General features: G+C 35.4%; 1 protein-coding gene across 1 annotated transcript; it reads left to right on the top strand.

Annotated features, from left to right (window-relative positions):
* The first annotated feature begins 5,512 nt into the window (after window positions 1–5,512).
* LOC132549990 (extracellular tyrosine-protein kinase PKDCC-like) lies at window positions 5,513–6,820 on the top strand. The gene has a single exon (XM_060213985.1). It carries the CDS (start codon window positions 5,513–5,515, stop codon window positions 6,818–6,820), a length of 1,308 nt encoding a protein of 435 aa, XP_060069968.1.
* The last annotated feature ends 13,585 nt before the right edge of the window (window positions 6,821–20,405 follow it).

Below are 20,405 nucleotides of genomic sequence, written 5' to 3'. Positions count from 1 at the left end.
TTAGTTATCGTAAATTGTACACATCAGACCTTTTTAATTCTCAGCTTGATGATGCTGATGTTATCATCGATGTATGAATACATGTCACAAAATGTTGAAAAGTACTATTTGGAACAGGAATGATGTTGAGTTAATATTCGGAATCCGATTTTTAAATTAACTTGATCATATCACAAACGCCTCTCGGCTATACATCCTTTGTGTCTTCCAATGATTTTTCTACGGAGAACTTATGAATCATTAGTATCCGGCTGAGTCTCTGTTAGGTAATGGTTTGTAATGTTCTAATCATTGGCAGAGTCTGTTATGTAATTCAGCGAACGTTTGTGCTGGAGAGGACCCGAGAAATGTTAAATTTGCAATATTATACATAGAACGAATCAGAAACAACGATAGTGTGTCAATAGCAACTTTATCTAATCTACTGTACAGTTACAGGATTGTCCTTGAGTACTCCTATTTCCTCTCAAAGTATGTCCCCTTGGGCAATTTATCCTGAGCCATAATTAGTAATTATATAAAAAGAGACAACTTTAGTATCATTATATTTTTAGATAGATTATGTTTGAATTACAAGATATTTAATCTTTTGTTGTACATATATTTTTCTGGTTGTTTTTTCAGTTTTTGTTTGATCGCGATAAACGTCCTTAAAACAGCCTATATCATATATTGATTGATATACAGATAATTTTCGTTTATCCTGACAAGATTTAGTTCACATAGTCAACATGGGACACTTTCAGAATGTCAATGTTCTTTCGTTATCATACCACAAGTACGTGCTCGGTTCTATGACCGTCTCTAAATGCCGGAAATTTAGGTTCGTCGTCTATGATCATACATTTTGGATACCAGGTACTCTTCTTGCGTTCCATCTACAGAGCGTTTGAAGAGACCACGTGCATGTGTTAAATATTCGCGATAAATTTCCTCTATAAAACATGCTTCTACCCGCATATTTTGCCTTTTACCGTAAGATGAGTTGCCATTTTGAAGGTCATTGTGGTAGCCTATCTAAATGATTAGCGATTCATTCTCATTTTTTTCAGATCTTCCTATTGGCATCTTCCTTTTTATAAATTTAAACTTCTGACAGTGGAACTATATGAAAAGATTTATAGAAGAATTTGGCGTTAATCTGCCTTATAAATTGCTACTTCGAGAGAGCTGCATCTTAAGTGCAATTGTGCTGCATTATATACATCCCGATACATTTCTAGTTAACAGGCATCCCCTTAGAATGGAATAACATTGTGTCGTTTCAGGACCGAAACACAAGCCATAGAATAACAGTACATTATGAAGACACTGAATGCAAGTAGAGTGAGGGTCAGAATTTACATCAATTATTTGTAACATATTTTTCATTTAACGCTTTACCGCAATGTGTATTTCTAAACTGTATGCCAGTCCTTACGTGGTAATTTTGCAAAAGAGAGACATGATTTACCATTTTCCTTACTTAGCACCTCCGCTTTGTTTATACATTTATAGTACAGCATTTATGGGACTGACTGGGAACATATGCAGTATATATTGGAGCGATCGTAAGGATATAAAACCGGTGCCATATGAATAACCATTGAATTTTCATTAGGTTAAGCAATATAAAAGTCCCATTGATACTACTGGAAGAATTGATCGCCTTGATCATGGAATCATGTGCCGAATTCTTTTTCACTTAAGGGAAATAAAAATGCACATGAACCCAACCTGCGGTTTACTGCGGTTGATAGGTTGATTGAGCGAATACAGATACTGACAGGAAATGTGGGAAGTGAGGGGGGGGGGTGGGGGAGGGGGCAGGAACGGGGCAGGAACGGAAACAAGTGACGGGGTGAAAGGATAAGGGGGATGCGAGGGAGTGATAGGTTAAGAAGGAAAAAGAGATGACAGTGTAGGGAGGAAACAAAGGCAGAGTAGGAAGGATGTGAGGGATGGATAAGGTATGGAGGAAACGAGGGATGGCAGGGTAGAGGGAAACGAGGGGTCAGAGAGTAGGAAACGAGGGCGTGACGGAGTATGGGGAAAGCGAAGGGTGATAAGGTCGGGAAGATGCGAAAAAGTGATGATATGATATCGTAGGAAGTGAGAGGGTAACAGGGTAGGAAGCGATAAATGAAGGAAACCGAAAGGAAGTGTAACAGAATAGAAAGGATATGAGAGGGTGACAGGCTAGGGAGGGAACAAGGGGCTGACAGGGTAGGACGGAGCAAAGGTGGTGAGAGTGTAGCGAGGAAACTAGGGGTAACAGTGTAGGGAGGAACCAAGGATGATCGGGTTTGTAAGACGGAAGTACGTCACTTCTAAGCATAGATTTTCAATTAGCTATCCGATTGGCTGACTCTCTGGAGATCCTATTGAATTGAATGATGTACTTCCGTTTTACAGAGATGGATTGGCCGATTGAAAAACTAGAGTGAAGATATAGTGACATTTTACGGCGAATCTTTATATGATATTTGTCCGTGAAGTTAGTTAAAGGTTAGTCAAGCAAGTTTTAGAAGTACAATAGACTTTTAAGTGGCGCACATAGCGAAAACATAAATTTTTAGTAGTTTTTTTTGGAACTCAGAATGTCGTTCAAACGGTCTCGAACGGGCAATTGTCCTTTCGTTCTGTATGATGTTATTGTGGACTGGATTTTCGCTTATGCTGTTTACGTTCCAGGTGTCTGTGCGTTGGGTGACCAGATAGGAAGGAGACAATGGTATGACATGATAGGAAGGAAAGTTGGGGTGATAGGGAAGCGAGGAGATGACAGGGTAGAAAGTGAGGGTTTGACTGGGTTAGGAGGAAACATGGAGTGGGAGGCAATGTTTTGGAGGACGAGGGTGTGACAAGGTTACAAGGAAACGAGAGGACGACAGGGTAGAGAGGAGACAAGGGAATGTAGGTGGAATCTCTGTTACGCTCAAGCTTACATACTAACAAAGTAGGGACGAGATAGTTGATTGTAGATGGAATACCTGTTTTCCTGAATATTACATACTGAAAGATAGACGAGAAGTAATTATAAAGGTTAAGTATCAACAATGATGAGAGAAGGTGAAGTCAGGACCACATATATCGTTACGTTTAGATACTAGAAAAAGATGAGAGAAGGTGAAAGGTTGAAGACAGGACCACATATATCGTTAGGTTTAAATACTGGAAAAGATGAGAGAAGATGAGAGGGTGAAGAGGGGACCACATATATCGTTAGGTTTACATACTGGAAAAGATGGGAGAAATTGAGAGGGTGAAGAGGGGACCACATATATCGTTAGGTTTAGATATTGGAAAGAGTTGAGATAAGATTGGAGAAATTGAGAGGGTGTAGAGGGGACCACATATATCGTTAGGTTTACATACTGGAAAAGATGGGAGAAATTGACAGAGTGTAGAGGGGACCACATATATCGTTAGGTTTACATACTGAAGACGATGATAAAAGGTGAGAGGATGAAGAGAGGACCACTATTATGGTTAGGTTTGATTATGTGAAATGACTCGAGAAGATAAGAGGATGTAAAAGGGGACACTCCTATCGTTAGCTTTATATACTGAAAACAAAGAGAGAAGATGAGAGGGTATAGAGGAAGTCGTTAGGTTTACATAGTGAAATAAAGAGAATATATGAACGGGTGTAGAGGGTAACGTTAGAATTGTTAGATTTACATACTAAAGTAAAGAGAAGATGTGAGGATGTACATGGGACCACAAATATCGTTAAGTTGGTTTATTAACTGAAAATAAAAAGATAGCAAGAAGGAATAGAGAACACCTTTACTGTCGAAAGGCTGTGATAATGGAACTAAAGACAGAAGGTTAGAGGTTGAAGAGGGGATCATTAATGTCGTTACATTTATGTTTACATAATGAAAATAAAGAGAGCACACGAGATAATGAAGATTGGATCTCTGTTACAAGGCTGTTTATACCTGCCCTAGACCCTAAAAGGGTACAGGGGTGATTGCATTGATCGCTTTTACATTTGCATATACTGTGAGCATATCTTTGGAATCAAAATAACAAATTGTGAAAAAAGAAAAATGGTTTTAGGTGGTGAAAACTTAAAAATGTGTAAACTTTGTCTTCTCACATTGAGTTTAGGTAACAACTCCCAGTATACATTTTAGCGAGAAATCAATAGTCTGCAACACAAACGTTTCCCTTCGCGATTTTAATAAAGCAATTCACTTATACTTGTACAATGTATATGCTATATTTGACAAAACAAATTTGAAAAAGACAAACAAATTATTTTGTTTAAAACTCCCCAACGGGAATACATCAAAATACCTTCTCTAACGTTTTCAGATATCTTGATAAAATTCCCCGGGACATCAAATTAAAGTTGGCTAGGCAGGTTTTCCCTTCCGACGATAGAAAACCCATTTACTGTGGAAATGAAGCTCTTCCGTCGATTTTTTTCCCTCCTGAATTATTAGATTATTTCAGTCTGGTCTTTAAACTTAAATGTACCACGGAAGAAGTAATTTGTCTAAAGGAAATTGCCTGAAAGAATCCGATTGTTTTCCATTTGGTTTGAGAAAACGTGTATTGCTATATTACTAGTTATTCTCACAGACGCGCTTCACCCAGCGTTATATACCTGTAGTTTGTATACTTACTGTGAAGCAGCCAGATGTCCCTGGGCGATATCCCTGTCTGTGTGTAAGAGTACGTGTGAGAGACAGTAACAATAAGACAATATTAGGATATCCATACCCATGCCAGCATGAAATGAACTCTTTACTAGATTTCTACAATATTTTTTGCATATTCAACAGTATTACCGGTTAACCAACATTGTATATGAGAACAGTTGAGTAGTAGCCTTTACATATCTCTACACGGGGCTGTCAGTTTAAATCATACACTTATACGCTGTAATATTTGTGAAGATTTGTCATAATCAAAACAAGATTTTCCTAAAAGGTTCGTTATTCTGCACTTTTATTATAAGGTTGGACGATCGATTTTCTGTCGAATTCCCGACCCATGGTCCAATGATACATATATCTGGTCCGTGGTTTGGGGATTTGTGCCAAGTCCCTATATTAAAGACAACTTTTTTGGACTTGACAAGGGTGGTCTTAAAAGTGGGTTGCAAATCAATGAAAAGATAGACTTCCCTTTTGTGAACATTGATATTTTTACAATTATGAAATAATTGTATAGGAGTATTAAGTTTGACATCAAAATGTAGTTAGTTAACCAGACATCTGTCGGATATAAACAGTGAAACAAGGTAACTTTGTGAGTGGTCAGTTGTCTTATCAGTGAGATGAAATTTAATTCAAAACTGCTCTTTGGAACTTTGGAAGGCAGTCTTGATTTACAGATGTTTTGATAGTAAATAATGCAATATAAATATACATCGTGTTTTATTTGGCACTGAAATCAGGTCTCAAGTTGGTATTAATTTTGTGGTGCTCTTCAAGCAAAATATCCATGAAGTGCAAAACATCATATAATAATTTTTGTGTTTGAATTCATTTTTCTTTTAATCTTTCCAGATCTGATGACGTCGCGTCGTCCCCTTTCACACAATCGATTTGTTGGAGATCTGCCGGTGTTGACGAACATGGAAAAGCGATACGTAAAGGTCTCAATATTTTTGTTACCGTTTGTCTTGTATACTGCTGTGATGTTAAAGATGCTAGACAATGCCTGCCAAACTGAAATATTCAGAAAACACGCGACTCCTCCCGATGTGTTCCCTCGGGTGTTAGAACAAAGTCATAACTCTACGCTGCTACTACACTCGGTATTAAGGAAGTATGAAGCCATAGACAGACAGAGGACCAAGCTATCGGAAATGCTAAACAAACTCTTATCAGATGAATCCCCAGAAACTCTTGCCACAAACGATCTCGCTGTGCGGTACTTCAACGCCAGGAATTTGCGAGATTTGAAAGGTTTAGATAAAATCGGAAGTAAAATCGAAAATCAAGTTGTAACCAAAGCGAAATATGTATTCAACTGTACAAATATTAATCAGATTAAATTAATAAAGAAAGTTGGACACGGTGTTTCAAAACAAGCATTTCTTGGAAAGTTCAAAGGTCAACCAGTAGCAGTAAAAATGGTGACACGTCATCAAAAAGAAGTGAGACAATGTTTGGAGGGAATTCGTGAAAAAGGAATGGAGTGGGATACTTTTCAGAGGTCAAGGTGTTTTGTTTTCCCAACTATGAAACTTATGAAAGAAATTCTCCTTCTTGAACAACTTGATCATCCGGGATTTGTTCAGATGCTAGGTTACTGTGTACGTAGTGAGGAAAGTGACAGCACAGATATGTCTGAACACGGAGTAGTAGCTATATATGAATATGGAGAGAGATTTGTATTGGACAATCTTCAATTTTTACCAATGAAGGCTAAACTCCGTCGAGCTATAAACCTGGCAAAATTTCTGCAATATTTAGAATATTCTCCTCTGGGGTCGCTTCGCATCAAGGATTTTAAGGAAGGACATTTTCTATTAGTAAATTCTTCTTTAAAGATGATTGATTTAGATGATGTAGACAATATCGAGCCTTCATGTGATATTTATTCTGACAGCGATCACTTAACTGCTAATCCAAATGTTCATTACCGTACATGTGAATACGATATTCAATGTCAGATGGGGTTATGTATTGGTTACAATGCTAAACAGAATCTAAAATCAATGACTAGACTGTTCTTTAAAAGGTTGCTGTATCCATCATCATATCCATCAAATCTTGTAGAGTCGTTAACACAGGTCAATACACGACTTGAAACTCTCACCATAACCGCGCTGGAACTGATAGAGGTTCTGGAGGATTCCCTTACACACCTATAGACACAAAACAAATGCCGGACGATTGAGTAAATCAGATTACTATAGATCTACAATCAGCCGAGCCGAGAAAAATGAGAATTTTATATAATTACCTTTGTCGCAGAACATTAAGTTAGCTTGGTGAAAGACGTCGGGCTCTGCTGTAAGATATAAACTGTTGACTATCTAGACAGTCGTAGGAGAAAGATAGCCTACATTGTTTACATGAGTCATACCATAACACATGCGACCTTCGTCTCTTACCTGACTGGAAGTGGCTTTTTGTCTAGAAAACAATTATATATTCTATATACGCCTTCTTCTGCTTTATCTTCAAGGTTACAAATACATATCCTAACCTCGTAATCTACTGTATAACCTCTTCAGGTTAACGCTACATATTCTACCTTTGTCATCAACAGTCTCACCAGACCGGGTTACAGTTACATATTCGACCTACGTCATCAGCTATCTTACCTGACCTAGTTACCATTACATATTCTACTTACGTCATCAGCTATCTTACCTGACCTAGTTACCATTACATATTCTACTTACGTCATCAGCTATCTTACCTATCCAGGTTACCATTACATATTCTAACTACGTCATCAGCTTTCTTACCTGTCTACGGAACTGTAACATATTCTACCTACGTCATCAGCTATCTTACCTGTCCAGATTACCATTACATATTCTACCTACGTCATCAGCTATCTTACCTGACCTAGTTACCATTACATATTCTAACTACGTCATCAGCTTTCTTACCTGTCTACGGAACTGTAACATATTCTACCTACGTCATCAGCTATCTTACCTGATCTAGTTACCATTACATATTCTACCTACGTCATCAGCTATCTTACCTATCCAGGTTACCATTACATATTCTAACTACGTCATCAGCTATCTTACCTGTCTACGGAACTGTAACATATTCTACCTACGTCATCAGCTATCTTACCTGTCCAGATTACCATTACATATTCTACCTACGTCATCAGCTATCTTACCTGTCTACGGAACCGTTACATATTCTACCTACGTCATCAGCTATCTTACCTGTCTCGGGTACCGTTACATATTATACCTACGTCATCAGCTATCTTACCTGTCCAGGTTACCATTACATATTCTACCTACGTCATCAGCTATCTTACCTGTCCAGGTTACCATTACATATTCTACCTACGTCATCAGCTATCTTACCTGTCCAGGTTACCATTACATATTCTAACTACATCATCAGCTATCTTACCAGACCAGGTTACCGTTACATATTATACCTACGTCATCAGCTATCTTACCTGTATTGGTAACCATTATATATTCTACCTACGTCATCAGCTATCTTACCTGACCAGGATACCATTACATATTCTACCTACGTTATCAGATATCTTACCTGACATGGTTATATAACATATTTTACCTACGTCATCAGCTATCTTACCTGATCAGGTCACCGTTACATATTCTACCTACGTCATCAGCTATCTTACCTGATCAGGTTACCATGAGATATTCTGCCTACGTCATCAGCTATCTCACCTGAAATGGTTATATAACATATTTTACCTACGTCATCAGCTATCTTACCTGATCAGGTCACCGTTACATATTCTACCTACGTCATCAGCTATCTTACCTGACATGGTTATATAACATATTTTACCTACGTCATCAGCTATCTTACCTGTCCACGGAACCGTTACATATTCTACCTACGTCATCAGCTATCTTACCTGTTCAGATCAACTTGACATAGTCTAACTACATGTTCCCCAGCATCTATTTCACCTGTCCACAGTTACATAACATATTGTTTCTAAATTATCTCGTCAGGGTTAACAAAACATGAACCATTCCACGCTATATTTAACTACATAAAGCCCATACAATTTCGTTTCACATGCTTACATGGTTAGTGTTCAGATAGAATGCGAAGAATACAATGAATTGTTGTAACTCCAAGGGAGATAACTTGTATGTTATCGTGCCGAAATGAAGTATTTGTAACAGATATAATTTTCAAAAACCGAAATCGCAGCCGTATGTGTAACAAATGGATATCCAATGAGTGACGATACAGTCTACAGTTAATCATATATATTAACAAATTATGGCTCTAACCGGTCCTTGCTGGTCAGAAGTGTCAAATGTGTAAATTTAGATACAGCTTATGATAGTAGAGGCTGGTTGATAAATTGAGAGCATCATTTTTCAGGGTTTTCACTATTTCAGACATTTTGCATTATGCTTCAAACTGATCCCCTTCAGTATCTATACGTCTCGATGAGCGATGTTTAAGGGCCTCAACGACGCTTTTAAAGAAGTCCTTTTCTTGATTGTCCAGATATCTTCCACTGCATGTATGAAGACATCAAAATGGGTACTGGATTTGGCCTGTTTCAGTTTTGGAAAACAAGGAAAGTCGTATGAGGCAGATTAGGCGAATAAGGCGGATGCCGTATCAATTCAAAGTCACTATCGTAAATGGCAGCCATGGCAATGAGAGACTTGTGAACAGGGACATTGTCCTGGTGGATCAATACACCTTTACCGAGTTTTCCGCGGCGCTTGAATTTAATACTTAACTACCTAAGAAGTGATGCATAATATGTGTCATTTATTTTTTGTCAAATATGCAGATAATCTACCATCAGAATATCATCAGCATCTCCGAAAATCAAGGTCATAACCTTTCCATCTAATTGACATGTCTCTGTCTTGTTTTGGGAGTAAACCAGGGTGCTTCCATTGTTTAAACTGTTCTTTTGCGATTGGGGTGGAATGACGGACCAACGTTTCATCCATATTCACAAACTTCTGGGGAAAGTTAGCAAGGTCTGCCTCTAAAAGGTTCAAATTAGCACGCAAAAAAGTCCACACGGGATGTAAGAGCTTTCTTATTGCAAGATTTTCCGTAAGAATAGAATTTACTCTTCCCAACTGTATTGGTTTTACATCTCTCTGTAACCATCCTATTAGCCATGACAATATCATTGACTTAATTGGCCATTTCTTGAGTTGCAACAGTGACAGGCCTTCCAGGACGGGTGTAATCCCTAAGGCGCTGCCACGCTTGAATTCCGTCATCAACCTTTTCACTGTAGCATACTAAGGGGTACCATTCCCCTTGTGTTGCTACCATATCAGTATGGATATCCTTAGGTTCTAGAGCTTGTAAATATTGAATCATTGCATTTGCAGCGATTTTGTCCATTTGGCAAAAGTCCTTTGTCTTGTTTATTTTAGAGTGCTACGTCTTCGACATAAACTGACCAACTGACACCAATCCTCCTGTAAACATGCTTAAATGATCAGGGAATTGTAGGGTTAAAAAAGGATATCACTGCTTAACTTCTTCCACACAAGGCTCACAACTTATCAGGTCTCGTATATTGATAAAAGGTAACCTACATATCCTCTACTAGTTATGAAAGCAATTCGCATACCTGTAATCATTAAAACTAATATTCATTTTGTGAAGTCAACACTAGAATATGGTCTGCTGCACTTGAATCTTCTCTAACAACATGAACAATCGTTTGGACGTTTTCCAGGCATTTGCAAATCACATATTTTCGTATGTTTTCCAGGCACTCCTTTCGATAGGATTAGACGTGTTGTGAAGGATTGGGTCGGCATATAGTGATTCGTGAGCTATACAGTCTGATTGTGTTTTTATGGCTTGTCCGTTGATAAATATATCAAACCCACCTGCGCTAGTGTCTATAAACTTGTATGGTTTAAGTGTCCATGATAGATATATTGTTCTCAGGGCGGACGTCGATACCACAGTGATGATTCGAAATATAGGTGACTTACTTATATCCCTGTCTTTCAACATGCCATATAAATATATGTAGTATATGTGTTGTATTCACTTTTTAATCAATTTCTACTTCGGTTTGCACTATTAAGTACACTGTAACATATATTCCAAAACTACAATTTAATATTGCTACGACCTCAACAATGATTATAATATATAGATTATACCTATGATATTGTGTGAGGGATAGCATATTAAAGTGGTACTGAAGTAGGAAGACTGAAACACACTGTTTGTCTGCACATTCGCTGTTCTGTTGTCGTTAATGCTTGTACTTTAGCCTTTGTATGTCATAAACGTTGACCAATGTGATTATGCAATGAATCTATTAAATACTTTATTATCGAGATTTGGAAAAAAAGTCTTCTTTTTTCGAAACTCTATACTTTTAGAACGTACATGACCCAAATGACACTCACAAGAATAATGTTGCTCTCGAATTCTTATTTAACGACAACACAGCTTTCACAGTAAATTTTAACATATATATATATAGAAGCTGTACGAAAACTCTGGAGTGTCTTAATAAATTTCTTTCAAACGATTCAGACAAAATCAGGTCTTTTAGCAAGACATGAATGTCTCCGCGGGGACAAAATTGAAAATATGAACTGTTTGAAATGTTGTGAGTCCAAGGGGCATAACTCTATCAAATAACATTAAAACCTACCCAAATAAGAACATGACATACGTTTTTTTCCATAATACTTGCACGTATCAAATTTCAGTTAAAATTGTCTTACTTAAATGATAAGCAGAAACTATAAATTGGTCATACCTATGACAAATCCAATTCAACTTTAAGTGGATTATCTTGAAATTCGTACAATTATTTGTGACATTATCAAATGCATTTAATTGTAGAAAACCCTTTAGAAGTTAAAGCACTGAAATATAATTTTCAAGGATTGCAATGAGGAAGTTAAGTATGTTAAATCTTATCAGAGTAGACAATGTATATGGAGAACAAATATTTAATGGGTTTGATTATGAGGTAAAGCTTTGCTAGAAAGTATATACACATTTTCACATGATAATATTTTCCAACATATTTCATCTATTTTGTTTTCATGTTCATTGGACGTGGATGTCCCACAATATGGAATATTTCTCGGACATTTTTATACCAGAAGAAGGTAGATAAACACAACAGATAATATTAGGAAAAAAACTAATACAAATGATATTGCAAAATGTTTAAAGAAGTTTAAGAAATTTGAAACACAAGTCCGGTGTAATGTGGAGAAAAAATGTATGCTTACTTTAAACTGAGCAACCGTGATTTTGCTTTCTTGCGAGGCTGAACCTATCGCAGACAGTGGCATCAACAACCAAAATTACAGGAAAAGGATATAGTCATAGTTATTTCTTTAAGAGATATGTTTTGTGTGTGATATGATAAGGTGGGCGTGTTTGACGCTCGTTAGTTTACCTGTTGGTTCTGTTGTTGATATATATCATGTTCTCCTTTGCGAACATAATATTACTTACTTTTGATTGACCAAAATATACATAGAGGTGGTCGTCGATGGAGCAGAAAACGCTTACTGTTCCAGAACTCCTGGTCTTATTCCCCATTTACTTTTTCATGGCAGACGTCGATATAGCACCTGGTCTTAATGTAATTGATTTCGGTTTTGGATTAAAATTATTTTGACATATCGGTATTTTCTTGTTATTTTCATTTAGATACAAATATAAGAATAGTTTTTTCGTTTTCTTTTTTCTTTCTGTGGATTCATAATGATTGTTCATTAAATCAGAATACATGAAACAATAACCTTTTGCAGTGTTAATTGTAAATAATGATAATTCATCAATACATTTTCTCGAACAGATGTTGATTATTAAAGAATTGTGAAGTTTGGAATGTTGATACCGTAGATATCCAACGGTCGCAGTAAGTCAACACCTCATTAAAAAACACATTAGTAGAATACATTAGAAACGTTCTAAAGTCGTTTGGATATTATGCATGGTTGTTTGTCCAGTGTCTTGTGAAAATCTAGAAAGAGCATACCATTCAAACAAACTTCTCACTTACCTAAACATTCTGGTTCGCTGTATAACGAGGAAAAGATTGACGACAATCCAGTGGAAAACATCCTGGGAACGAAAATTTAAATTAGCCAAGTTTAAACTTGTTTCATTCTAAGAAACTCCCTTTTTTGTGATGATTGAAGAGTATAATTGCAAAGCACTATCATAAAAATATTTCCATATTTGCCGAAACGTGTGAAGGGGAGGGAAGACATTCTTGTACTTCCAGTCTAGATATTGAGCAGTGTACAACGCATGCGATATTGACTCTTCGGATAAGGATAGTGATGTAGTAAATTATCATTTATCCAAGAAAATTGAAGAAAACATAACTAAGAGCACACCGGAAGTTTACATTTAGCTTTTGGTTTTGTTAAATTTACCATGAATAATATTTCAAAACTTATCATAAAATGTATATGAATTTTTACACAGAAACAACAAAAAACAAAGTAACTCTTTCGGAACACACGGTCTGATTCTCCTTGTACTTTTTCAGGGTTCGGTGTAAATTTTTCTTTTGTTCATATTTTGCCCTCGTTTAATGGAATTTAAGTTTGAATTATGATTATATTGTTGTGTTGGTATTTTCTTATTTTTTTTTCAATGATATATATCATCTGTTACACGATATCTAACGCTGTTTTTGTTCATACATCAAAATCAATACATTTGTGATTTGGGAATATAAAGTTGTGATATTAAGACCTGGGAAAAAAGAAATGAAAATTGATTTTGAAGAAACGAAGCATGAAGCATCATTGACATCAATACTAGTTTTGAAAAATATACACACGGTTTATGGGTTAAAATCCCAGAAGAACATGCAGGATGATGTAAATTGAGAGCACGAAGTTGGTTGCCAAATCTTCCATCTGCATTAGCTTAACCTGTATACCTTTAAAAATTCGATGTTACGGTCACGTGCCTTCTCTATCTTTCCAACTGTATAAAAAGGCTTACAATTATAAGTAAAGTTAAAGCTATATATTTACGATTTTAACATGTTTTATCTAAGCTGCCCTTCAATGAATCATTTGTCGATGGGCAACAGAAGTTTGTTGTAGGAAAAACACACTTTTATCGACCAACATTTCAGTTCTATCAAAAGATCGTGATAGGAGTAGAAACCAAATGTATTAAACGTTATGGATAAAATATAGAGTAGAACAGGTTGATCCATTCTAGAGAGTACTGTTACGAAAACCCGTGTATCTATCTGGTACAGCTTTGCGATAACTAATCTGTATGTAATGAAAAAGATACACCAATATGATATTTGACTGTAGTATTGAACACTTAATGCTATCAAATAATTTCATTCATACGTAAATACGTAAGGGAATATAGAGATCACATAGCCGATTCATCATTAAATAAATATTTCATTACTTCTAAGCGGGTAACGCATTTATTATAACCCCTTAACACTGACAATATACACATCGTATAAAATGGAAGTTGTTTTTGCTCGGTTGTAAAATGGATGCGTACTCTATTCACCCGAAGTATTTTTTTCTATGAAGATTTGATTTTTGAGAAATCTATTATGCTGAGAAACTTTCTAACATAGGCCATTCCAAAATAGTAGAGTTGGTGCATACGGAAAAAGGTAAACTGGTAGCAATTCACACTGAGCCATTGTGAGAAATTTATTCAGTAGAAAGGATAAAACCCCTCAAAGTTATGTTCGATACTTCTTGTCGAGTGCCCCTCAGAGGCCTCTTACCGATAATGTTTTCAATCTTAAAGAACTCATAGTAACATAGCAATTAAAAACATATGACAGCAACGGATTGTAATCAACATTCATCTCAATTATACCACAAACTTACAGGACATCCGCAAACGCTTAAGTATGTGTACGGTGAAGTGGGGTTTGATCCATGTATCATACACTTTAATTTTTCATGAAATTTCTGACAACCCTTTCGTCCAACATGCAATATCTGGATATTTTGAAATCGACCCACCCCTATTCCACGTCACTGTATTTATCGACGTTTTATCTAAACTATACACAAATCTGAAAATTCGCATTCCTTCAACAGATAGGCTGTTTCATCACTTAAATTTCACAACGAATAACCATGATCAATATTCCTATTTTGGTGTTATGTGACCGATAGCTGAAAACACTACTTTTGACCGTATAAAGGGGTATCTTCAAACCCTTATTTAAAATCAAATATACAGTAAAAACGGTTAATACTTACCACACCAGACGTAACATAACACCAACAACAGCACAGTTAATAATGAATATTCCTGTTGGAAATGGACGTGAACTTTATAGGTTTGATGCCTATATATCTGAAAGTGACAGCCTGTGTTCAGCATTCAAAAATAATGTGTAACCAGTATTGTAATTTCTTATAATAATTAAAATTGCTTGTTTCACGAGGGATCATACTTATTAATATTGCTTGTTTTACGAGGGATCATAATAATTTATATTGCTTGTTTCACGAGGGATCATAATAATTGATATTGCTTGTCTCACAAGAAATCATAATAATTTAAATTGCTTGTCTCACGTGAGATCATAATAATTAATATTGCTTGTTTCACGAGAGATCATAATAATTTATATTGTTTGTCTCACGTGAGATCATAATAATTAATATTGCTTGTCTCACGAGAGATCATAATAATTTATATTGCTTGTCTCACGAGAGATCATAATAATTTAAATTGCTTGTCTCACGTGAGATCATAATAATTTAAATTGCTTGTCTCACGAGAGATCATAATAATTTAAATTGCTTGTCTCACGAGAGATCATAATAATTTATATTGCTTGTCTCACGAGAGATCATAATAATTTAAATTGCTTGTCTCACGTGAGATCATAATAACTAATATTGTATGTCTCACGAGAGATCATGATAATTAATATTGCTTGTCTCACGAGAGATCATAATAATTTAAATTGCTTGTCTCACGTGAGATCATAATAATTTAAATTGCTTGTCTCACGAGAGATCATAATAATTTAAATTGTTTGTCTCACAAGAGATCATAATAATTAATATTGTTTGTCTCGCGAGAGATCATAATAATTAATATTGTTTGTCTCACGAGAGATCATGATAATTAATATTACTTGTTTCACGAGAGATCATAATAATTTATATTGCTTGTCTCACGAGAGATCATAATGATTAGAATTGCTTGTTTCACAAGAGATCATGATAATAAATATTGTTTGTCTCAGGAGAGATCATAATGATTAGAATTGCTTGTTTCACGAGGAAACATAATAACTATAATTGCTTGTCTTTAATGGTGCTTTAACCCACTCGCAATACCCAAGAATATTTTAAAGAAATTCCTACATATGATTGATCAACCACTTTTACCGTGTCCTCACGCTGAAGTGACTTTTGGGGAATATTTGCCTTATTTTTTACTCTGAATGTGTAACACACCATGGCTTACCTACATACTTAATAGCTAATGGTATTAGTAGGATATGTAGGTACGCCACGTTATGTTGCACAACTTATGTATCAAATCGAAAAACCAGTTAATATATTTTACAATCTGAAAGGCTTTTTCCTTTGAAGAATAGATTTGTACAGCCATGTTTGAGCTGTGTTCATCGATGCAACAGCTTTCTTTCTTCTCAAGAATTCCTAGTTGTTATGGACCACCGACAAATACACGGGAGGCAACAAATCACTTTCATGGGTAAAATTTATTCTTAACGATATCGTTATTTTATCCATTTCGTACGAAATTATCCAATAAATATAAGGTGATGCATCATACTCACTATTAATACAATAGGTAGATTATACAGCTAGATATATCATTATGGTGACAACTAATTTCTTCTATCCCGCAGATGAAAAAAAAAACTGATAAAACATCAGTGTCAGATCATCCGTACACAAAGAAATAAATTAAATCCACTTTTGTGTTGTTGTTGTTGTTTAGAAAAGGTACACATACACATACATAAGGTTCCATATGTCTTCTTTAGGAAAAACCTGACAATGATGGTTCATAATGCATGGCCATGTGTGTACACATTAAATGTATCGAGTTTGAGTCTGTGCCTGTCTAAATATAAGGATCATTTGGCCATGATATTGACATAATTATAATTTGTGTTTTTTATGTATTAAAGCTGACTAAAGATAGTATTTGCTTTTATCAATTTATCTATCTATTTTAAACTCTCAGTGTTATTTGATATAATTTACAATTACCTGCCATTTTATTGGTGTGTCTGTATGCTTGTTTGTTATTGTAGGGAGAGTGAGCTTCTATAGACTATGCCTGTTACCAAATTCATTTTGTCATCAAGATCTTGACAATAAAATATTCTGAAATTATCTCAGAGCTTTTTATTCATTACAAATAAAAATTGTATATTTACCTGGTTACCGTGGCAACCAACATTTTTTGAAAATATCTTTGAATAAGGTACTTTTTCAATGTCCATTCTATCAAACCAGTACATCAAAATTTTCAGCACGATAAGACAAAATTGAACCAGTCAGAAGCATCCATGATGTTTCCATAGTAATGGTACTTGGAACAGCTAACGTATCAATTTATAAGGTTCAATTAGTAACAATACTTGATAACTTTCAGTCATTGACGAAGTTGCATTGGTATATCAATAGTATTATATTTATTACGGCCCTTCGACGCAGAAAGGGTCATTAGGTCCAAACCCCAAACGATATCAAACTGATGCAAAAGGTATCACAATATTGCCAAATTGTTCAGATATAAAGCTTTTAAAAGGTGGTCATTGTCAGATTGATATTAGTAAACAGACCGGCAGCTTTCCGATAATCAAACATTTAATATACGTTTAATAGTCAGTACTTACACCAAAACCAATATTGACACCTTTCAATTAACCTGACATAACTTGATGTTTTTCTCTTGTAAATTTCCAATTTCCGGATCGAAACAATCTGTTTCCCAAACCTATGGTGTTTACGTGTCGATGTTGATGACACAATAGTTGGCTCAAAGACGAAACTTGAGTAGCTAGAAATGTATTGTTAAGAATTAAACAAAAGAACAAATCTGAACACTACAAACGTTGTAATTCATAAAAAGTGTGTCATTTACTCTTATACAATGGATTTCTTATTTGTTTTGTATAAACAAAATTAATTGTAAACTTAAAACGCCTATTATATATTAAAGTATTGTTCGTAATTGTGAATTTGAAAACTAGAATCTTTTTGTATAAGTTTGTTTCTAGACGATAACAAATTCAAACACTCAAAGTTTGTACACAGAATGCACAAATGAATCTCGATAAATCGATAGAAGATAGAAGGAAAATAAAAATTCCTCGCATAAATTGTAGAAAGATGTTCCAATGTAATACCGTTTCTTGAAAATCATTGCTTTTGTGTTTGGATTGAGATTCTGTTGTGAAATCGAAGATTTGTTTATTGTTTCATTACGTAATCCTGAGCACGATATTTACAAAATATCGTCATCTGATAGCTGTATTTGTTCTTGTATCAAATAGAAATTCCATTGAAATGAAATGCATTGAATACGCTCATACATTCACGAGTTTGCAATTTTAGTAGTAAAATTTCTTTCATGGTCGCCGATAAACATTAATTAATTAATTATTTTTTTCCGAAACGTTTGTAATAATCCAATTTAATCCGTGCGTTGTGTGCTTAAATCAGTTGCACAGAAAGCAAAACGTTTAAACAGATTTGTTTTCAAATCGTAGCATATGGAACCTTTTCCTCAATTGATTGACGTAATACACACATAAGGGAACCCACATAAAGGTTCTTGACTCGAGGGGTGTCATAAACTTACATTTAATGTCCATGAATCGTGAGTTTTAGTACCTGTGTCCCAACGGACATTATTTATAGAGACTTGAGTCATGATCACACGAGATAATGCGAGATAACAGGTCGTTCGTCATTGTTCTGCGCACTTGCAGATGTCTCAGTAAATATTTATTGTTTTTACACTGCCCCATTAAAGATAATTTGAAGTCACTGTTATTAAGATGATGTTTTTAACATCATTCCAAAAAACTCTTTGTGAAAAATCACCGAATACATTGTTTCCGTCTCTAGTGCGGCATGCTATTTTGTGTGATGATTCATATATTTTGGCATAAAAAAAGATTACATATAACATTATAATAAAATAACTGTAAATACCATCAAATTTATGTTGAAAGATTTCATTTACGTGTCTTTTGTACAAATTTCGAATGGAAGGTGTCAGTCTTCGAAATTTACCGTAACCTGTACGATGCATTTAAGATAACGCGGAAAGTACACGGCTCGGTGTGTATACATTTACTTGTTCTTTTAAAATTATCAATTATGCGAACATTACGAAAAGACCTGTTTCACGGTACATGTAATGTTGCTCAGATCCCAATTTAATCTTTTTTATGCGTCATTTCTTGTATCCCATTAAACCCAAAAGTCACCTACGGCCTGTACTATGACCTATCTTATCATCCTTGTCATGGGTGTGTGCCAGGGTGCTCATCCTACCTCAAAACTTGCTCGAAAACATATAATAAATCAGGAAAGTGGGTTAAATCCTCGTCAGTTATGAGAGTTATGGCAGGTTAACTGGGAAAAAATAGCCAAATTCAAGTTAGGCAAACTGTTTGACAAACTTATTGTTGTTGGTCCCAAACCGTCAAAATTGTTCCAGGGACAGATTTTCTTGTGATGGCAGAACCAGAAAAAATCATGTTTTTTGTTTCTTTTCAAAATGGAACATAAGCAAAAGGGCGTGGCTGTTACATGCATGTGTTAAAACACTGACAATGTTTTGTTTAATATACGTTTATAATCCAAAATGATTTCTGATGATTGTTGACATATTTCAGAAATACAATGATGATCATTCACAAATATAAATTACTTTTGTCAATTAAAATTTCTGGTACTTATTTTAAGTTTCATTGATTGAGTCATTGGCAGGTTAGTTCATAGAACTGAATCTTTCTGTTTGTTACTGTGTGGTTGCAGGACAGAAGCAATAGAATGCCTTTACAGAATCGTTAGATTCATTTTCGACAAACTAAATCCGAACATTGAACTTTGTTTGAAACTTGTAACGAAAATGAATCTGTCGTCGAATGAGACCATCATCGTGCTGGTAGACCTAAATCTCGTAATCACCATTATCTGTCTGAGGTTCCACAATGCAACCAGCTGACTGTTTGATTTGTTACCTACCGCATGTGATGGTATCTCACTTTGCCAAAACGTTGTCAGTTTGAAGCATTCTTTAAGTATTTTAGTGTCTCGTTCCATTCGAAGTGGATCTGAACATTTTGATGGCAGTTGATCCTTGAGAAGTACTCACTTCTTAATATTAGTTTTAAGTTTCGCCCACAGAAACAGGTCTATTGCACTTGCAGTGTCACTAGAAGCTGAAAGAAGGCGAGATTCACACATATCATAGATGTCCTTAAATTGACCCAATGTCCAGCCGTTCCATGCACGGCAGTCGGAATCTGAAATATTTTCTAATCTTAATTTTGAAGAATTCTCATGTTTGGATAATTGATGTACAATTTCAAATGAATCCACTCAGTTTACCTTGCAGAGGAACATAATTGTTTATATTGATTTTTGTATCAGGATGTAGAATGCTTCCTATGGGATGTTCAGAACATACAAAAGCAAGAGGATGAAGCCAAAGTGAATATTTATGGTTAAGAGAGTGACATACAGACTTGGTTAT

This window comes from Ylistrum balloti, unplaced genomic scaffold, assembly GCF_031769215.1.
Source record: "Ylistrum balloti isolate Yb309-2 unplaced genomic scaffold, AGI_CSIRO_Ybal_v1 Utg370096, whole genome shotgun sequence".
Lineage (NCBI taxonomy): Eukaryota > Metazoa > Mollusca > Bivalvia > Pectinida > Pectinidae > Ylistrum > Ylistrum balloti.
Note: the sequence above shows the minus strand (reverse complement) of the source record. Positions and strands in the feature narration are given on the sequence as shown.